General features: G+C 34.7%; 1 protein-coding gene and 1 long non-coding RNA gene across 3 annotated transcripts in view; one reads left to right on the top strand and one right to left on the bottom strand.

Annotated features, from left to right (window-relative positions):
- LOC138703598 (uncharacterized) overlaps positions 1-17,474 on the bottom strand; it is a 171,542-nt gene that overhangs the window by 47,540 nt on the left and 106,528 nt on the right. The gene's annotated exons all lie outside the window — the stretch shown is intronic.
- Positions 605-11,491, top strand: LOC138708926 (CD151 antigen-like). Of its 2 annotated transcripts, none has more exons than XM_069839300.1 (5): positions 605-762; positions 3,231-3,425; positions 4,793-4,948; positions 8,522-8,722; positions 11,306-11,491. In XM_069839300.1, exons 1-5 carry the CDS (start codon positions 703-705, stop codon positions 11,411-11,413), a joined length of 720 nt encoding a protein of 239 aa, XP_069695401.1. In that variant the 5' UTR covers positions 605-702; the 3' UTR covers positions 11,414-11,491. The 2 variants fall into 2 exon arrangements, with proteins under 2 accessions (XP_069695401.1, XP_069695391.1); XM_069839290.1 differs by having other exon boundaries at positions 4,793-4,969.

Genomic DNA, 17,474 nt, shown 5'->3' with positions numbered 1-17,474 from the left:
AAACATCCTTAACCTATGTTCCTCTCTCAAAGTGAGAGTCCAAGTTTCACAACCATACAGAACAACCGGTAATATAACTGTTTTATAAATTCTAACTTTCAGATTTTTTGACAGCAGATTGGATGATAAAAGCTTCTCAACTGAATAATAGCAAGCATTTCCCATATTCATTCTGCGTTTAATTTCCTCCCGAGTATCATTTATATTTGTTACTGTTGCTCCAAGATATTTTAACTTCTCCATCTCTGTGGTCGTGCCAGAGAATCAGTCCCATTCCGAGGCTTATTTGAAGGACTCGTAACAAGCTGTTTTTTACGGTGATGGGTTGTTTGCCCTTCGCCCAACCCCCAAGCTGGAGGACCACCCCTTATCGGCTGTCCGCGACTGCTTATTCAATATATTCACAGCTACCCTCCATATCTGGAGGCCGTCTCCTTGATCCGCAACCTGAGGACGCGCCATGCCGTGGTGATAGGGACCCACAATACATGGAAGAAAGTTCAATTACAAACCGAAAAGTAATAGCCTATAATATGATTATTAAGTTATGCATAATCGCCACTTTGGTGCCTAATAAAGGACCTGTCTTTTATTTACAGCAGCTGTCTAATCGACGAGATAGCTACAGCTTCTTATGCAATTGAAGAGTTATGTTAACTCGAGCCTTCATAGAGAATCTATCAGAGGAAACAGTTGAACAAAATGGCGTGCGGTCTTGCGACGGTTAAGTGTTCTGTAATGCTCCTCAACCTCGCGCTTGTGGTGAGTTAATTAATTATTCTGTAGTAGCGTATTCTATAATGAATCGTACACTGGGCTACAAAAGAAATGCCGACACGAAATTATATCGTCAAATGCTACAATTAGGTAAAGTTGTATTTTCATTATTTCAGTGATGTGATATAAGGTAATTCGGGGGAAGACGCCAGTTGGGGGAAGACGCAACTTTGTTTGCAGTTATTTTATGTGTCAGCAGTGGTCAGCGCGGACCTTCTAGTTTGAAGAGTGTTGACGGGGTGGACATGTAGCGTGTGCATTTGTCTTAGTTTATCCCTTTTCATCGCCGTTATTTTGAATATTGTGAGCATATAGTCCGATGACTACATACTTCATAACATTCCGTTGCTTATATTTAAGCTTCATAGACTGATATTTCATTTTAAATGGAATATCTCCTACATACGTGAGTTGTGCATTTTGTTACGCACACTAGGCATGCAGCTACGGCAACAACCTTACGGCAGTAGGCAAGTAAGTGCGAGTGGCGTCTTCCCCTTGTAACTGGGGGAAGACGCAACATGGTTAAAAATAGCCTACATTATTTAACCCGTAAATTATGTTGTGGAAATATTTTTGATAATATTTTACATTATATTATTTTACAGAATCTCTGATACTTTATAAAAGGTATCAAAGTTTAAAAATGTAATTCACATTTCATTTCTATATAGACGATGACTAGAGACTACAAAAGAAAAACAGATCGGACATCTTGGTCAGGATAAAATTTAATTCGAGCTGCTGAAGATGTAAAGTATGGACGAAAAACGTTATAGGCTGCAGTGAGGATGTATGGTATTCCATACAGAACTCTGAAGAGACGGATGGAATCTTCAAACCTTACTAAAGGTTCACCAGGTCCGTCCACTAGCGGAGCATGTGGCAGTAGACCTACATCAACAGTAGCTCCCATCATAACGGATAATGGAATTTCGACTCTGAAAACAGTCAGCCTATTCAAGTAAGAAAACCTAAACCTTGTGGACGTAACTACCTTGGGGAGGTCATAACTACAGCATAGACAAGGGAAACTATGTGGAAAAAGGCCAGAAATGAAAAGAAACCTTCCCAACCAAGGAAGAAAAAGAGATGTGGAAGTTCATCTTCTTCCTCTGGTGATTAGTCACGATGACAGTGACAATAGTTTTCATGAGGATGATGATGATGATTTTGCATTGTTTGTAATCGACACTTTTAAGTTAAGAAAAATCCCAAGTGTGACTGGATTCAGTGCATCGCATGCAAGAAATGGTTGCACGAAGATTGCAGTGGTGATAATTTGCACTACAGACGTGGACAAATTATTAGCAAAATTGGAGATTTTTATTATATATTTTTAAAAACTATGATTCTTCAATTTAGACTACAGTTGATATATTTGGATATTTCCAAATTATTAGAGAAACCGAAGATTTTTATTTTTTATATTTTTACAAAATTTCACTCTTCAATTTAGACTACAATTGATATTTTCGCATATTTACAAATTATTAGCAAAACAAAATTCGACTATTCAATTTAGACTACAGGTGACATTTTGGATATTACCAAGTTATTAGCAAAAATGAAAATTTTTACTATATATTTTTACAAAATTTTACTCTTCCCTTTAGACTGCAGTTGACATTTTTGCATAATATTTACAAATTACTAGCAAAATTGAAGATTTTATTATATATATTTCTTTTATAAAATTTGACTCTTCAATTTAGAATAGCCTACATTTGAAATTTTTGCATATTTCTATCTACTGTAATGATATAAATATGCAGAATTGTCAACTGTAGTGTAAATTGAAAAGTAAAATTTTGTAAATAGAATTAATCATAAAAATCGTCAATTTTGTTAATAATTTGTCCACGTCTGTATATGAAATGTGGTGCAGGTTCGTACCAACATTCAGAATTGTGTGCTAATTAATGAATTTTTGCAAAATAATCATGAAACAAATTTATAAATTAATTTCATAGATGTTTCTCCATAGTTGTAATAAAATATATATAATATTCCAATGTTTATTTTATGTATGCCATTTTACTGTGTTGTTGCATCTTACCCCACACCAAGTGGCATCTTCCCCGTATATATGGGAGAAGATGCCACCCTGGCACGAATTCTTTTAACATGAAAAATTGTTAATAATATACGTGCTCGGAAAGGAACCAATTATTACACAGAGCCAATTGTAATTGAAAAATACGATAAAATTGTTTTTATTGCCTTGTCGCTTCAGGTTTGAGTTCTATAGCCAAGAAATGCCGTAGGTGTGGCGTCTTCCCTCGAATTACCTTATTTTATATTCTTGTTTGTATGTTCTGTATTGGCCAAGGAAAAATAAGACTCCGTAGATTGTGATCTATAAACAGACAGATAAGCAAAATACGGGTATAGAGGCAATCTTATAGTGAGGTAGAAGAGCATGACATGTGACGTGTGCATCGTGCTTCCAGCTGATGAGCCTGGGCCTGATCCTGGTAGGTGCCACAACCCTGTCCTGCATTCTGTTCTACTACAGCAACCTCAGGAGCAAGAAGCTCCTGGCCTTGTCTGTGATCTCTATTTTGGTGTTTGGTTTGCTGGCGTTCATCCTTGCTTTCTACGGCTGCTACGGCGTCGTCAAGGAGAAGAGGTGCTCGCTGCTCACTGTGAGTAGGCTGTACTTCCATGTGAGAAGACGTCCAATGTGTAAATAACAGACTTAAGAGAGAAGTTTTATATAATATCCTTATTGAATTCGGTATTCCCAAGAAACTAGCTCGATTAATTAAAATGTGTCTTAGTGAAACTTACAGCAGAGTCCGTATAGGTCAGTTTCTATCTGATGCTCTTCCAATTCACTGCGGGCTAAAGCAAGGAGATGCACTATCACCTTTACTTTTTAACTTTGCTCTAGAATATGCCATTAGGAAAGTTCAGGATAACACAGAGGGCTTGGAATTGAACGGGTTACATCAGCTTCTTGTCTATGCGGATGACGTGAATATGTTAGGAGAAAATCCACAAACGATTAGGGAAAACACGGGAATTTTACTGGAAGAAAGTAAAGCGATAGGTTTGGAAGTAAATCCCGAAAAGACAAAGTATATGATTATGTCTCGTGACGAGAATATTGTACGAGATGGAAATATAAAAATTGGAAATTTATCCTTTGAAGAGGTGAAAAAATTCAAATATCTTGGAGCAACAGTAACAAATATAAATGACACTCGGGAGGAAATTAAACGCAGAATAAATATTGGGAAATGCGTGTTATTATTCGGTTGAGAAGCATTTATCATCCAGTCTGCTGTCAAAAAATCTGAAAGTTAGAATTTATAAAACAGTTACATTACCGGTTGTGAAACTTGGACTCTAACTTTGAGAGAGAAACAGAGTTTAAGGGTGTTTGAGAGTAAGGTGCTTAGGAAAATATTTGGGGCTGAGAGGGATGAAGTTACAGGAGAATGAAGAAAGTTACACAACACAGAACTGCACGCATTGTATTCTTCACCTGATGTAATTAGGAACATTAAATCCAGACGTTTGAGATGGGCAGGGCATGTAGCATGTATGGGCGAATCCAGAAATGCATATAGAGTGTTAGTTGGGAAACCTGAGGGAAAAAGACCTTTGGGGAGGCCGAGACGTAGACGGGAGGATAATATTAAAATGGATTTGAGGGAAGTGGGATATGATGATAGAGACTGGATTAATCTTGCACAGGATAGGGACCGATGGCGGGCTTATGTGAGGGCGGCAATGAACCTGCGGGTTCCTTAAAAGCCATCTGTAAGTAATTTATGTTCAATACATGCAGCGGAGCTTGCTCTAGAAGCATATTTATTGTCTATAAAATCTGACACTAGATTCCCTTGACTTCTGAATTCAGTACAACTCCAGTCTTCGACATGAGACAACACGGGACATTACACTGACAGCTCAAGACCATGGTTTTAGCGCAACGCGAAAATAGTCTTTTAACGGCTGATTGGCTAGACAATATATTGCCACTTAAATGTTTGTTTGGCTGCAGTACGTGGTCGTGTTGGTGCTGGTAGCGGTGCTACAGGCGGTGGCAGGTGTACTGGTGTTCGTGAAGGCAGAGTGTTGCTGTGAAAGCGTTGTCATCAAGGGCCTCACGCCAGTCTTCGAGGGATACGCCAAGGGCAACGGACGAGTTGACAAGAAGGTGGACTTTATTCAGAGTATGGTGAGTACATGCTGAGAGACGCCACTTTTATGGGTTAAGTATAATGTTAATCTGTCTCATAATGTTCTTTGCATTGTCTGCTATCTTCAGAATTGGAGTGTACTAGATGAGTTTCATTTAAGTCCTTGATTTATGTTACTTACTTACTGGCTTTTAAGGAACCCGAAGGTTCATTGCCGCTCTGACATAAGCCCGCCATCGGTCCCTATCCTGTGCAAGATTAATTCAGTCTCTATCATCATACCCCACCTCCCTCAAATCCATTTTAATATTATCCTCCCATCTACGTCTCGGCCTCCCTAAAGGTCTTTTTCCCTCCGGTCTCCCAACTAACTATGTTACTAAGTTAGTTGGGGTCGGTATGGGTATAATATTGTACTAAGTTTTACTGCACTACAGCTTGACAAGATAGTCCTGAGATTTCCGAAAGGCATGCACCAATATGACGTGTTTATCGGCCCAGCCAATCACAGCACTGTTCTACGCTTTGTCACACTGTAACTGGATCACTACAAACAAATGTAGAGGTTATGTCCGTTCCCAGATTTTGAGTACAACCCTACATCATATATAACAGATTGCTCAGCCTAATAGGCTTTGACGGCAAGAACTTTTATCAATTTCACCATGCTGCCATCTATAGTCGCGACGCTGTTATTCCCGGCGTGACTCCTCCTCTTTGCTTACGTCTTAGGAAGTGAAGGCTCTATAAAGTCTAGGTAGGTAGTATCGTTCGCCATATTTTGTTCTTTCGTTGCCGAAATACCAGAGGAGGGATCTATTTACCACACCGTTAAACATTATCATGTCGTAGCTGCTATGATAATAAATCAAACGCACTGTAATTCAGCAAATAATTGAGCGGCAAATAACGTCCTCGTGTGCTTTCTGCGAACCCAACGAAAGAGCCAAAATGGCGGGCGATTATATTAAGTATTTTCGAGCCTTAGGAAATGCATCAGCGAAACACAAGACGCAAACGTTTGAATGTAGCCGACCGGCAACGCGATTGGTTGTCGGAAATTAGAGCGACGGGACTATAGCATAAGAAATCTCATTTGAATTGCATGGAGCACAAACATTTTCAAGGACATCAACGTCTTCGAATTTGTGCGAAGAAGTGATTCTGTGAACTAACAATACAAGGAAGAACAACATAATAGTGCAGTTAGGGACCCATGAAGTCCGATATTGCATCAAAATCCAAGAAGAATTAAAAAAAAGAAAAAAATCAATTGTACTTTCATCTAGCGATTGTTCCCAATAGACGGTGGCGATCCTGGTGGTTGTTGTCACATATATTATAACCAACCCCATGTTAAAAACGGCAACATGGATGAATATATAATGGGATGCGAAACTTATTGAGTTTCCCGTAAGACATACTAGAGGCGCTGTTGTAGAAATTGATCTTGCTGCCACCTGTTAGGAGGAGAGGCGTTATTACATCTAGCAGCGCACCAAGTAGCGAAAAGAGTAACTAATTCCTCCATGCATTTAGCAGCGCACCTGGTGAAGAAAATGTTAAACTGTGCAGAAAGTATTCCACCCTCATCGATATTCAAAACTAACTCAATTTAAAATAAAACATTTAAATTTTTATTCCTCACAGAATCTTCTACTGAAAATTCTTACCGGAGCCAACAGGAAGATAAAAGAGACGATCTATTTTACACTACCCGATTAAAATATAACCAGACAGAGACAAAAAATAAAGCAAAAGGTTAGATAATTGGGATTGTATTCTTTGGGTATTTATTGTACAGCGCAATGGAAAAGTCTACAAGAGCTAATTAGATAGTTCAATTTATTATATTACTATTACTTTACAATACATTCAACAACACTATTTTTACAACGTCCATAAACATCACTGTTTAACATACACTGCTTATACACACACGTATCATTTTATGTTCACTTATTAGCAAGTTTCTGTCTGCCATCTTGTCTCTTCGAGCAATATCTCGAACGGATAAATAGAGAACTCTGGGAAATGTACCCAACACGTAGTTCTAATGTTCACCACCTACGACATTGGGCGCTGATCATCTTATTTCAGCCCCCCGCCGCCAGATGATGCTGACCGCAGTTTCGCATCCTATTATATATTTATCCATGACGGCAACATGTGAAAGAGAACCACCAGGATCGCCACCGTTGATTGGAAACGACCGCTAGATGGAAGTACAGTTGCTCCATGCATTTCAAATGAGAATTATAACATGACTTCTTATGCAGTAGCTAGATGGCAGCATAGTGAGATTCATAAAAGTTGTTGCCTGCAAAGCCTATAAGGCTGAACAATGTGTTATATGTGATCTGGGGTAAAAGTAAAAGTAAATCCATGGCGCTTTAGCCCTGAAGGGCCAAATGCGACCAGCCGGGTGCTGGCCTCACGTTCACATGCCGAAGCAGAGGTGGACGATCATCCAACCAGAATGGAGGTATCGTGTGGTTAGCACGATGATCCCCCCCAACCGTTATAGCTGGTTTGCTGAACCGGATTTTCGCTACCTATGGTAACTCCCCAAGTGCATCACGATGCTGGGTGGGCACCGGTCCCATATACTGGCCGAAATTTCATGAGAAAATTTCTTCCCCCATGAGGACTCGAACCAGCGCGCATTCCGTAACGTGAGTCCCAGGCAGGATGCCTTAGACCACGACACCACGGCGCAGGACACTACCATATGTCATTATTATTATTATTATTATTATTATTATTATTATTATTATTATTATTATTATTATTATTATTATTATTATTGGAAATTTATCTTTTGAAGAGGTGGAGAAGTTCAAATATCTGGGAGCAACAGTAACAAATATAAATGATACTCGGGAGGAAATTAAACGCAGAATAAATATGGGAAATGCCTGTTATTATTCGGTTGAGAAGCTTTTGTCATCCAGTCTGCTGTCAAAAAATCTTAAAGTTAGAATTTATAAAACAGTTATATTACCGGTTGTTCTTTATGGTTGTGAAACTTGGACTCTCACTCTGAGAGAGGAACAGAGACTACGGGTGTTTGAGAATAAGATTCGTAGGAAAATATTGGGGCTAAGAGGGATGAAGTTACAGGAGAATGGAGAAAGTTACACAACGCAGAACTGCACGCATTGTATTCTTCACCTGACATAATTAGGAACATTAAATCCAGACGTTTGAGATGGGCAGGGCATGTAGCACGTATGGGCGAATCCAGAAATGCATATAGAGTGTTAGTTGGGAGGCCGGAGGGAAAAAGACCTTTAGAGAGGCCGAGACGTAGATGGGAAGGTAATATTAAAATGGATTTGAGGGAGGTGGGATATGATGATAGAGACTGGATTAATCTTGCTCAGGATAGGGACCAATGGCGGGCTTATGTGAGGGAGGCAATGAACCTCCGGGTTCCTTAAAAGCCAGTAAGTAAGTAAGTAAGTTAGTAAGAAAGTAAGTAAGTAAGTAAGTAAGTAAGCAAGTATTATTATTATTATTATTATTATTATTATTATTATTATTATTATTATTATTATTATTATTATTATTCCAGGCCTTTTTTTCAGTTTGAATGTTGCGGCATAAACGGTTCGACATACTGGAAAGAAGCAATCCCGAAGTCTTGCTGCAGATCTGCTAAAGCCCCGTGTAAGCATGCCAACGACACAGGGGTGTACAAAGAAGGATGCGCGGCGAAAATGGCGGCCGCCATCAACCTAGTCGGACTAGTGATTGGAGGAATCAGCATAGCAATGGGCATCGTTGAAGTACGTACAGGGGCCTAGCAGTGTAGGACTCTTATTACGGTATTATTTAGCAGTGTGGCAACACTGCTGCATCATAAAAGATAAATATTATCGCCCCATTCATTAGGTTAACATTCGGCTTGTCAAACGTGAGTGTGTCTTCGTTATTGCTCACCAACAACAATCAACAAATCAATATCCCGAATTTAAAAGAAAACTTACAAATTAAACCAAACCCTTTAACTCTATTAAATCTATACTAATAATAAATCTGTAGCCGAAATTTTTCTGGTAATTTTCGATTTTCCAAAAATAATTGGTCCTAACATATATAATTAACCACCCTGAAACCGAAAATGGCTTTTTTGAAATTTTTGTTTGTATGTCTGTCTGTATGTTTGTTACCTTTTCACGCGATAATGGCTGAACGGATTTCGATGAAAATTGGAATATAAATTAAGTTTATTGTAACTTAGATTTTAGGCTATATGGTATTCAAAATACATTATTTAAAAGGGGGGTTATAAGGGGGCCTGAATTAAATAAATCGAAATATCTCGCTTATTATTGATTTTTGTGAAAAATATTACATAACAAAAGTTTCTTTAAAACTAATTTGCGATAAGTTTTATTCCATGAAAAATTTTGATAGGACTGATATTTAATGAGATAAATGAGTTTTAAAATTAAAATAACTGCCATCTAAGGCCGTGTAATGAATTAAAAAACAAATGACTTCGTCTATAAGGGGCCTTGGACAGCAACAATCGAAAGCTATGAAAGATAGCCTACAGAGAATGTTTCTGTGTTTGTATGAAGTAATATCGGAAGCTAAATTAACCGATTTGAATAATTAATCATTATTTCACCATTGGAAAGTGTAGTTTCTCTAGATGGACATAATGCTATAATGTTATTACAGTAACTTCTGATATAATATAATATAATATAATATAATATAATATAATATAATATAATATAATATAATATAATATGTCATGTAATATTATATAATATAATTTAAGTTATTTGAAGGGTTCAGAACCATAGTGGGCCAAGCGCCATTTACTGAATACGTAGAAAACATGGGTTAAATTAAGTTATTACCATAATTCAATGGAAACCTATAACAAGTAAAATAAAATATACACATTAAATCTAAATGATGTCAATGTTCATTAAACTATGGATGCATGTAATAAAATTAAGAAACATGTTAAAGGAATTGTCATTGCACCAAATGAGTGTCTCTGGACCAAAATGATCGCATTTTAATTATTTGGATGCAATTTAAATTAAGTAACATATTAAACGATTTATCCTTCTATCAAACATGAATGTTCCCTGGATCAAACGTCCTATTTTAATTATGTAATTACTTTATATTTATTTCTAACGGATGCAGCGGAGCGCACGGGTACGGCTAGTATAGAATATAATCTAAATTTAACAGAAGAAATACTGAAATCAGAAGTAAACACTGAAATGCTGAAACAACTGTCTTTAGAGACAATTAATATTAGGTACCCTCCACAAAACTGGCTTCATTTATACACCGACGGATCCTTGATCTCCAGAGAACAAGGTGCCGGTGCAGGTGTTACGTGCTGTCTCTTCTCACTTTGGAGATCTCATGGATATGGAACAACAAGTTTTGATGGAGAAATCATTGCAATAAGTGAAAGTCTCAGGAATCTTCTATGCCACATCAATAAATTTAGGAATGCAGTTATATTGTCAGACTCCAAAGCAGCTATTCTATCAATCGTCTCTAAACACACACCTTCATCTCAAACAGCAGAAATAACTAAAATGCTCTCTCAATTAATATCACTCAATAAAAGAATTGTATTCCAATGGATACCATCCCATTGTGGAATCCTGGGAAACGAGAATACGGATGCTTTAGCAAAGAAGGGCAGCACTGCTACTTACAGACCTGTTACTAAATCTACGTATTACTCTGTGAAGAGATTTATTTAATCTACATACTTAGACTTCAACAAACAAAATTCGATAACACAATCTCAAGGGAAAAAATGTAACTCTCTGCATCATAATCCACAGTTAATTCCCGATTTACCACGAAAATCGTCTGTAGCTGCATTTAGATTGGCAACAGGCCATGATTGTTTGGCTAAACACTGCATAGAATTGGGATATATCAGTCCCCTAACTGCCCATTGTGCTACTCAAACCAAGCAATGGATTCGGAACACCTCAAAATCTGTGCTTCAGTGGCTGGTCATGATAATATCTTTGAAAAATATTGGAGTGCAAGAGGTCAAATGACTTTATTGTCAAACGCCTGGCATTAGAAAACAACAACAACTTCTATGATGTGTAATATGACTTTCAATAACATACAATCGTATACTTCGCTTAGTGTACAAAACATATCGATGGAATAACGGTCTATGTTGTCCGACCGATAGTAAATTTATGAGCGGAATTACAATGTAACATTTTTGTTCCTTCTGCACTGTTAGCAGATTGTAACAGATCGTTATTCGGTCCAACTCTTCAATTGTTGAAATACGTTATCTGCCTAGTCGAATTAATTTTAGCTTGTAACATTTCTTGCTTATCGTTTGTATATTCCAGGTGGCTTGCGTCATTCTCACGATTTATCTGGCAAGAAAATTGAAAGTTCGGCGACGCCTGTTTTTAGACAACGAAAGGAAACTTACAGCAGAAATTCTTGCTGTGTAGCAGACGCAGTGCGACCCCAAACTTAATAAATGAACTGAGGAATTCTGTTGTTGTCTTTTTAATTTTATTGATGTATTAGCCTAGTTATTCAATTTATTCAAATAAAATTATTTAAACGTTGTATAAATTCATTCTAAAAACGAATCTCTGAAAAGAAATATATATATAACGACGTAAAATATCATCTTTCTCACCATCATCACACGTATATCTCTGACACGGAATATGGTCGATCTCCTGTAACGTGAAATTGTGTAAATGTCGTTCGGGTTAAGGGTATATGTACGTGAACGATCACAAGTATTATCAGAAAATGAAGGCTGTAAATTTCTAAAATTTTATAAGGAAATGAACTCGCAATGTACGTACGTGAACGATCTCAAGTATTATCAGAAAATGAAGGCTGCAAATTTTTAAAATTTTATAATGAAATGAACTCGCAATGTACGTACGTGAACGATCACAAGTATTATCAGAAAATGAAGGCTGTAAATTTCTAAAATTTTATAATGAAATGAACTCGCAATGTACGTACGTGAACGATCACAAGTATTATCAGAAAATGAAGGCTGCAAATTTCTAAAATTTTATAAGGAAATGAACTCGCAATGTACGTACGTGAACGATCACAAGTATTATCAGAAAATGAAGGCTGCAAATTTCTAAAATTTTATAAGGAAATGAACTCGCAATGTACGTACGTGAACGATCACAAGTATTATCAGAAAATGAAGGCTGTAAATTTCTAAAATTTTATAATGAAATGAACTCGCAATGTACGTACGTGAACGATCACAAGTATTATCAGAAAATGAAGGCTGCAAATTTCTAAAATTTTATAATGAAATGAACTCACAATGTACGTACGTGAACGATCACAAGTATTATCAGAAAATGAAGGCTGCAAATTTCTAAAATTTTATAAGGAAATGAACTCACAATTGGACAAAAATTACATGGTAGGCCTACCACAACAAGACTTATTAGAACTTAAATATCTAAAAAAAGTATAAAAAGGTTACTAATAATATTGTTTTAGAATTCACCTTTTACTTTAAATTAAATTTTCGAAAATTTGAACATTTTCACACATATTACTTCATAATTCCACAACCATTAAAGATAGAATTCTGAAATTTTGTACACTGATTTAACGTACATTTATACAAAATGTAGACTACAATAATGCCCATTTATTTGAAAATAGAAAAATTAGATCACAAAACATTATGTCAATTTTAATATATTTTATACAAGACAAATAAAAAATTAATTGTATTAAAATAAACAACTCTACATGTCTGAGAGTAGTTTACTTTTCAGAAATAAGTGTTTATTACATGCAGGAAAAATATTAAAGATGTCAGACAGACCACAACAATGTTATGGTTGCCAAATGATGTAACTGCAGAATTTGTTTGTTTGTTTTTTTTTTTTTTTTCATACTCTGATAAAACTGGTTTGAAAAATATTATTAGTAACCTTTTTCTATACTTTTATCTGATATTTAAGTTCTAGTAAGTCTTGTTGTAGTACCCTGTCATTTTGTCCAATTGCGAGTTCATTTTCTTAAAAAAATTTATAAATTTACAGGCTGCATTTTCTGATAATATTTGTGGTCGTTCACGTACATATACCCTTAAAACGAGATGCACGCGGGAAATATGAAACATCGAGGTTCGAAGATGAAATCAAGTTGTAGCAACGACGTACAGTGGAAGCTCTTAAGTTCGACAGAAATCAAGTTCGACATCCTATAGTTCGACTACTTACGTAGTAGAATTAGACACGTCCCTATACGGGCACTAAGAAATGGGTTTGCCATTTGAATGGGAAATGGTTCTGTGTCTTGTAGTGATACTTTTGTTAAAGGAAAACAGAATATTTTATTGATTAGGACATCCATATTGATCACTGATTTTAAATTAATGAACTCTTCTTTTTCTATTTGAGAATTGTGCCGTTTGTGAGACGGAACTGTCGAAACCCACTGTGGTACTAGAAGCGCATACACAAGTCTCGGGGCGGGCAGGAAATGCAAGTACAGAACAAATTATTCGATTCTTAATATTATTCGAGAACAAATTATTCGATTGTTAATATTATTCGAGAACAAATTATTCGATTATTAATATTATTCGAGAACAAATTATTCGATTCTTAATATAATTCGAGAACAAATTATTCGATTATTAATATTATTCGAGAACAAATTATTCGATTCTTAATATTATTCGAGAACAAATTATTCGATTGTTAATATTATTCGAGAACAAATTATTCGATTATTAATATTATTCGAGAACAAATTATTCGATTCTTAATATAATTCGAGAACAAATTATTCGATTATTAATATTATTCGAGAACAAATTATTCGATTCTTAATATTATTCGAGAACAAATTATTCGATTGTTAATATTATTCGAGAATAAATTATTCGATTATTAATATTATTCGAGAACAAATTATTCGATTCTTAATATAATTCGAGAACAAATTATTCGATTATTAATATTATTCGAGAACAAATTATTCGATTCTTAATATAATTCGAGAACAAATTATTCGATTATTAATATTATTCGAGAACAAATTATTCGATTCTTAATATTATTCGAGAACAAATTATTCGATTGTTAATATTATTCGAGAACAAATTATTCGATTATTAATATTATTCGAGAACAAATTATTCGATTCTTAATATAATTCGAGAACAAATTATTCGATTATTAATATTATTCGAGAACAAATTATTCGATTCTTAATATTATTCGAGAACAAATTATTCGATTGTTAATATTATTCGAGAACAAATTATTCGATTATTAATATTATTCGAGAACAAATTATTCGATTCTTAATATAATTCGAGAACAAATTATTCGATTCTTAATATTATTCGAGAACAAATTATTCGATTGTTAATATTATTCGAGAACAAATTATTCGATTATTAATATTATTCGAGAACAAATTATTCGATTCTTAATATAATTCGAGAACAAATTATTCGATTATTAATATTATTCGAGAACAAATTATTCGATTCTTAATATAATTCGAGAACAAATTATTCGATTATTAATATTATTCGAGAACAAATTATTCGATTCTTAATATAATTCGAGAACAAATTATTCGATTATTAATATTATTCGAGAACAAATTATTCGATTCTTAATATTATTCGAGAACAAATTATTCGATTGTTAATATTATTCGAGAACAAATTATTCGATTATTAATATTATTCGAGAACAAATTATTCGATTCTTAATATAATTCGAGAACAAATTATTCGATTATTAATATTATTCGAGAACAAATTATTCGATTCTTAATATTATTCGAGAACAAATTATTCGATTGTTAATATTATTCGAGAACAAATTATTCGATTATTAATATAATTCGAGAACAAATTATTCGATTATTAATATTATTCGAGAACAAATTATTCGATTATTAATATTATTCGAGAACAAATTATTCGATTCTTAATATAATTCGAGAACAAATTATTCGATTATTAATATTATTCGAGAACAAATTATTCGATTCTTAATATAATTCGAGAACAAATTATTCGATTATTAATATTATTCGAGAACAAATTATTCGATTCTTAATATAATTCGAGAACAAATTATTCGATTATTAATATTATTCGAGAACAAATTATTCGATTCTTAATATTATTCGAGAACAAATTATTCGATTGTTAATATTATTCGAGAACAAATTATTCGATTATTAATATTATTCGAGAACAAATTATTCGATTCTTAATATAATTCGAGAACAAATTATTCGATTATTAATATTATTCGAGAACAAATTATTCGATTCTTAATATTATTCGAGAACAAATTATTCGATTGTTAATATTATTCGAGAACAAATTATTCGATTATTAATATAATTCGAGAACAAATTATTCGATTATTAATATTATTCGAGAACAAATTATTCGATTATTAATATTATTCGAGAACAAATTATTCGATTCTTAATATTATTCGAGAACAAATTATTCGATTATTAATATTATTCGAGAACAAATTATTCGATTCTTAATATTATTCGAGAACAAATTATTCGATTCTGCTCATCACTGGTGAAAATATTGCAGTAGTTCTCGTTTTAATAATTACTCTAGCTCGAGAAGGAATGTTTACTTCGTCAAATAAATAAAAATAGATCTTGAGAATTTGTGCGTCAGTGAATGATTCGTAACTAGCGTAAGTTCGTCTTAATAATAGACAGCTATCAAATCATACTCTTTTTATCAAAACAATTTGTAAATTTCAAGATAGTTATCAGAAATGTACTTGTCTTCAACCATTAATTTTGCAGGGCAGATGAACGATTCGAGAGTGTTTGCAATCAATACCTGCGTGCTTTATTGCATAATGGACAGTTCGTGGAAATGTGCTCCAACTTGAAGAAACTGCGAGATAACGAACTAGCAACGAGTTTATAGATATGTAATCATTTAAACCGTTAGTACGCAAACACTGCGCGTGTGACGTGTTAACTTTAATCTCACGACGTAAGTGTTACCAACGTACCGACTTACAGCACTGTTAGATATTTCGGTTTTTCAAGCTACGGACCTGAGGTCACATCTTTGGGAGGAATCCCGAATTTAAAAGAAAACTTACAAATTAAACCAAACCATTCAACTCTATTAAATATAGAGTATAATCTAAATTTAACAGAAGAAATACTGAAATCAGAAGTAAACACTGAAATTATGAAACAATTGCCTTTAGAGACAATTAATATTAGGTACCCTCCACAAAACTGGCTTCATTTATACACCGACCGATCCTTGATCTCCAGAGAACAAGGTGCCGGTGCAGGTGTTACGTGCTGTCTCTTCTCACTTTGTAGATCTCTTGGGTATGGAACAACAAGTTTTGATGGAGAAATCATTGCAATAAGTGAAAGTCTCAGGAATCTTCTATGCCACATCAATAAATTTAGGAATGCAGTTATATTGTCAGACTCCAAAGCAGCTATTCTATCAATCGTCTCTAAACACACACCTTCATCTCAAACAGCAGAAATAACTAAAATGCTCTATCAATTAATAACACTCAATAAAAGAATTGTATTCCAATGGATACCATCCCATTGTGGAATCCTGGGAAACGAGAATGCGGATACTTTAGCAAAGAAGGGCAGCACTGCTACTTACAGACCTGTTACTAAATCTACGTATTACTCTGTGAAAAGATTTATTAAATCTACATACTTAGACTTCAATAAACAAAATTTAACAATACAATCTCAAGGGAAAAAAATGGAACTCTGCATCATAATCCACAGTTAATTCCCGATTCACCACGAAAATCGTCTGTAGCTGCATTTAGATTGGCAACAGGCCATGATTGTTTGGCCAAACACCTGCATAGAATTGGAATATATCAGTCCCCTAACTGCCCATTGTGCAACTCAAACCAAGAAATGGATTCGGAACACCTCAAAATCTGTGCTTCAGTGGCTGGTCATGATAATATCTTTGAAAAATATTGGAGTGCAAGAGGTCAAATGACTTTTGTGCGAGATCGTGCGTATTTGCTTGGTTTCCGCACAAAACCAATCCGCGGAAAGTCTAAAATTCCACATTCAGTATTCCCAACCTAACACACACAACAATTTCCCTCTTCTTACCGCTTAAGTAACATATTGATTTTACTGCTTTAGGCTTTTAACATATTATTTTTAGAGACGTTCAATATAGTAATAATTATAAATTGGAAACTTACCACTGCAATTTCACCTAAATTGCACTGTTAATTATTGTTTTTAAATATTTTCAAAAATTAAGTAAAGTCTACAACTCCACTAAAGTTACTGCATTCGTGATGCAAGTAACATTAAGGAAGCCGTGAAAAATTCAACAAGATTCCAGACTCGTCATAGACTGGGGGGAAAAAAAAAGACAGACGTATATCACGGCCTGCTGGAGTATAGTAAACACAGGAAACATTTTAAAGCAACAATGTTGAAGATAGATATTTTTGCAAATTTGCCGTCATTAAACAG

This window comes from Periplaneta americana, chromosome 1, assembly GCF_040183065.1.
Source record: "Periplaneta americana isolate PAMFEO1 chromosome 1, P.americana_PAMFEO1_priV1, whole genome shotgun sequence".
NCBI classification, from domain to species: Eukaryota; Metazoa; Arthropoda; class Insecta; order Blattodea; family Blattidae; genus Periplaneta; species Periplaneta americana.
The sequence above is the reverse complement of the archived record's forward strand: the minus strand, read 5'-3'. Positions and strand labels throughout refer to the sequence as shown.

Excerpts from the sequence above, each read along its gene's own strand:
- LOC138708926 (XM_069839290.1), top strand. The coding sequence starts at position 703 with ATGGCGTGCGGTCTTGCGACGGTTAAGTGTTCTGTAATGCTCCTCAAC. Across the intron at positions 4,970-8,521 it reads TGGACTTTATTCAGAGTATG|TTTGAATGTTGCGGCATAAA; the intron begins GTGAGTACATGC and ends CCTTTTTTTCAG. Across the intron at positions 8,723-11,305 it reads TAGCAATGGGCATCGTTGAA|GTGGCTTGCGTCATTCTCAC; the intron begins GTACGTACAGGG and ends TGTATATTCCAG.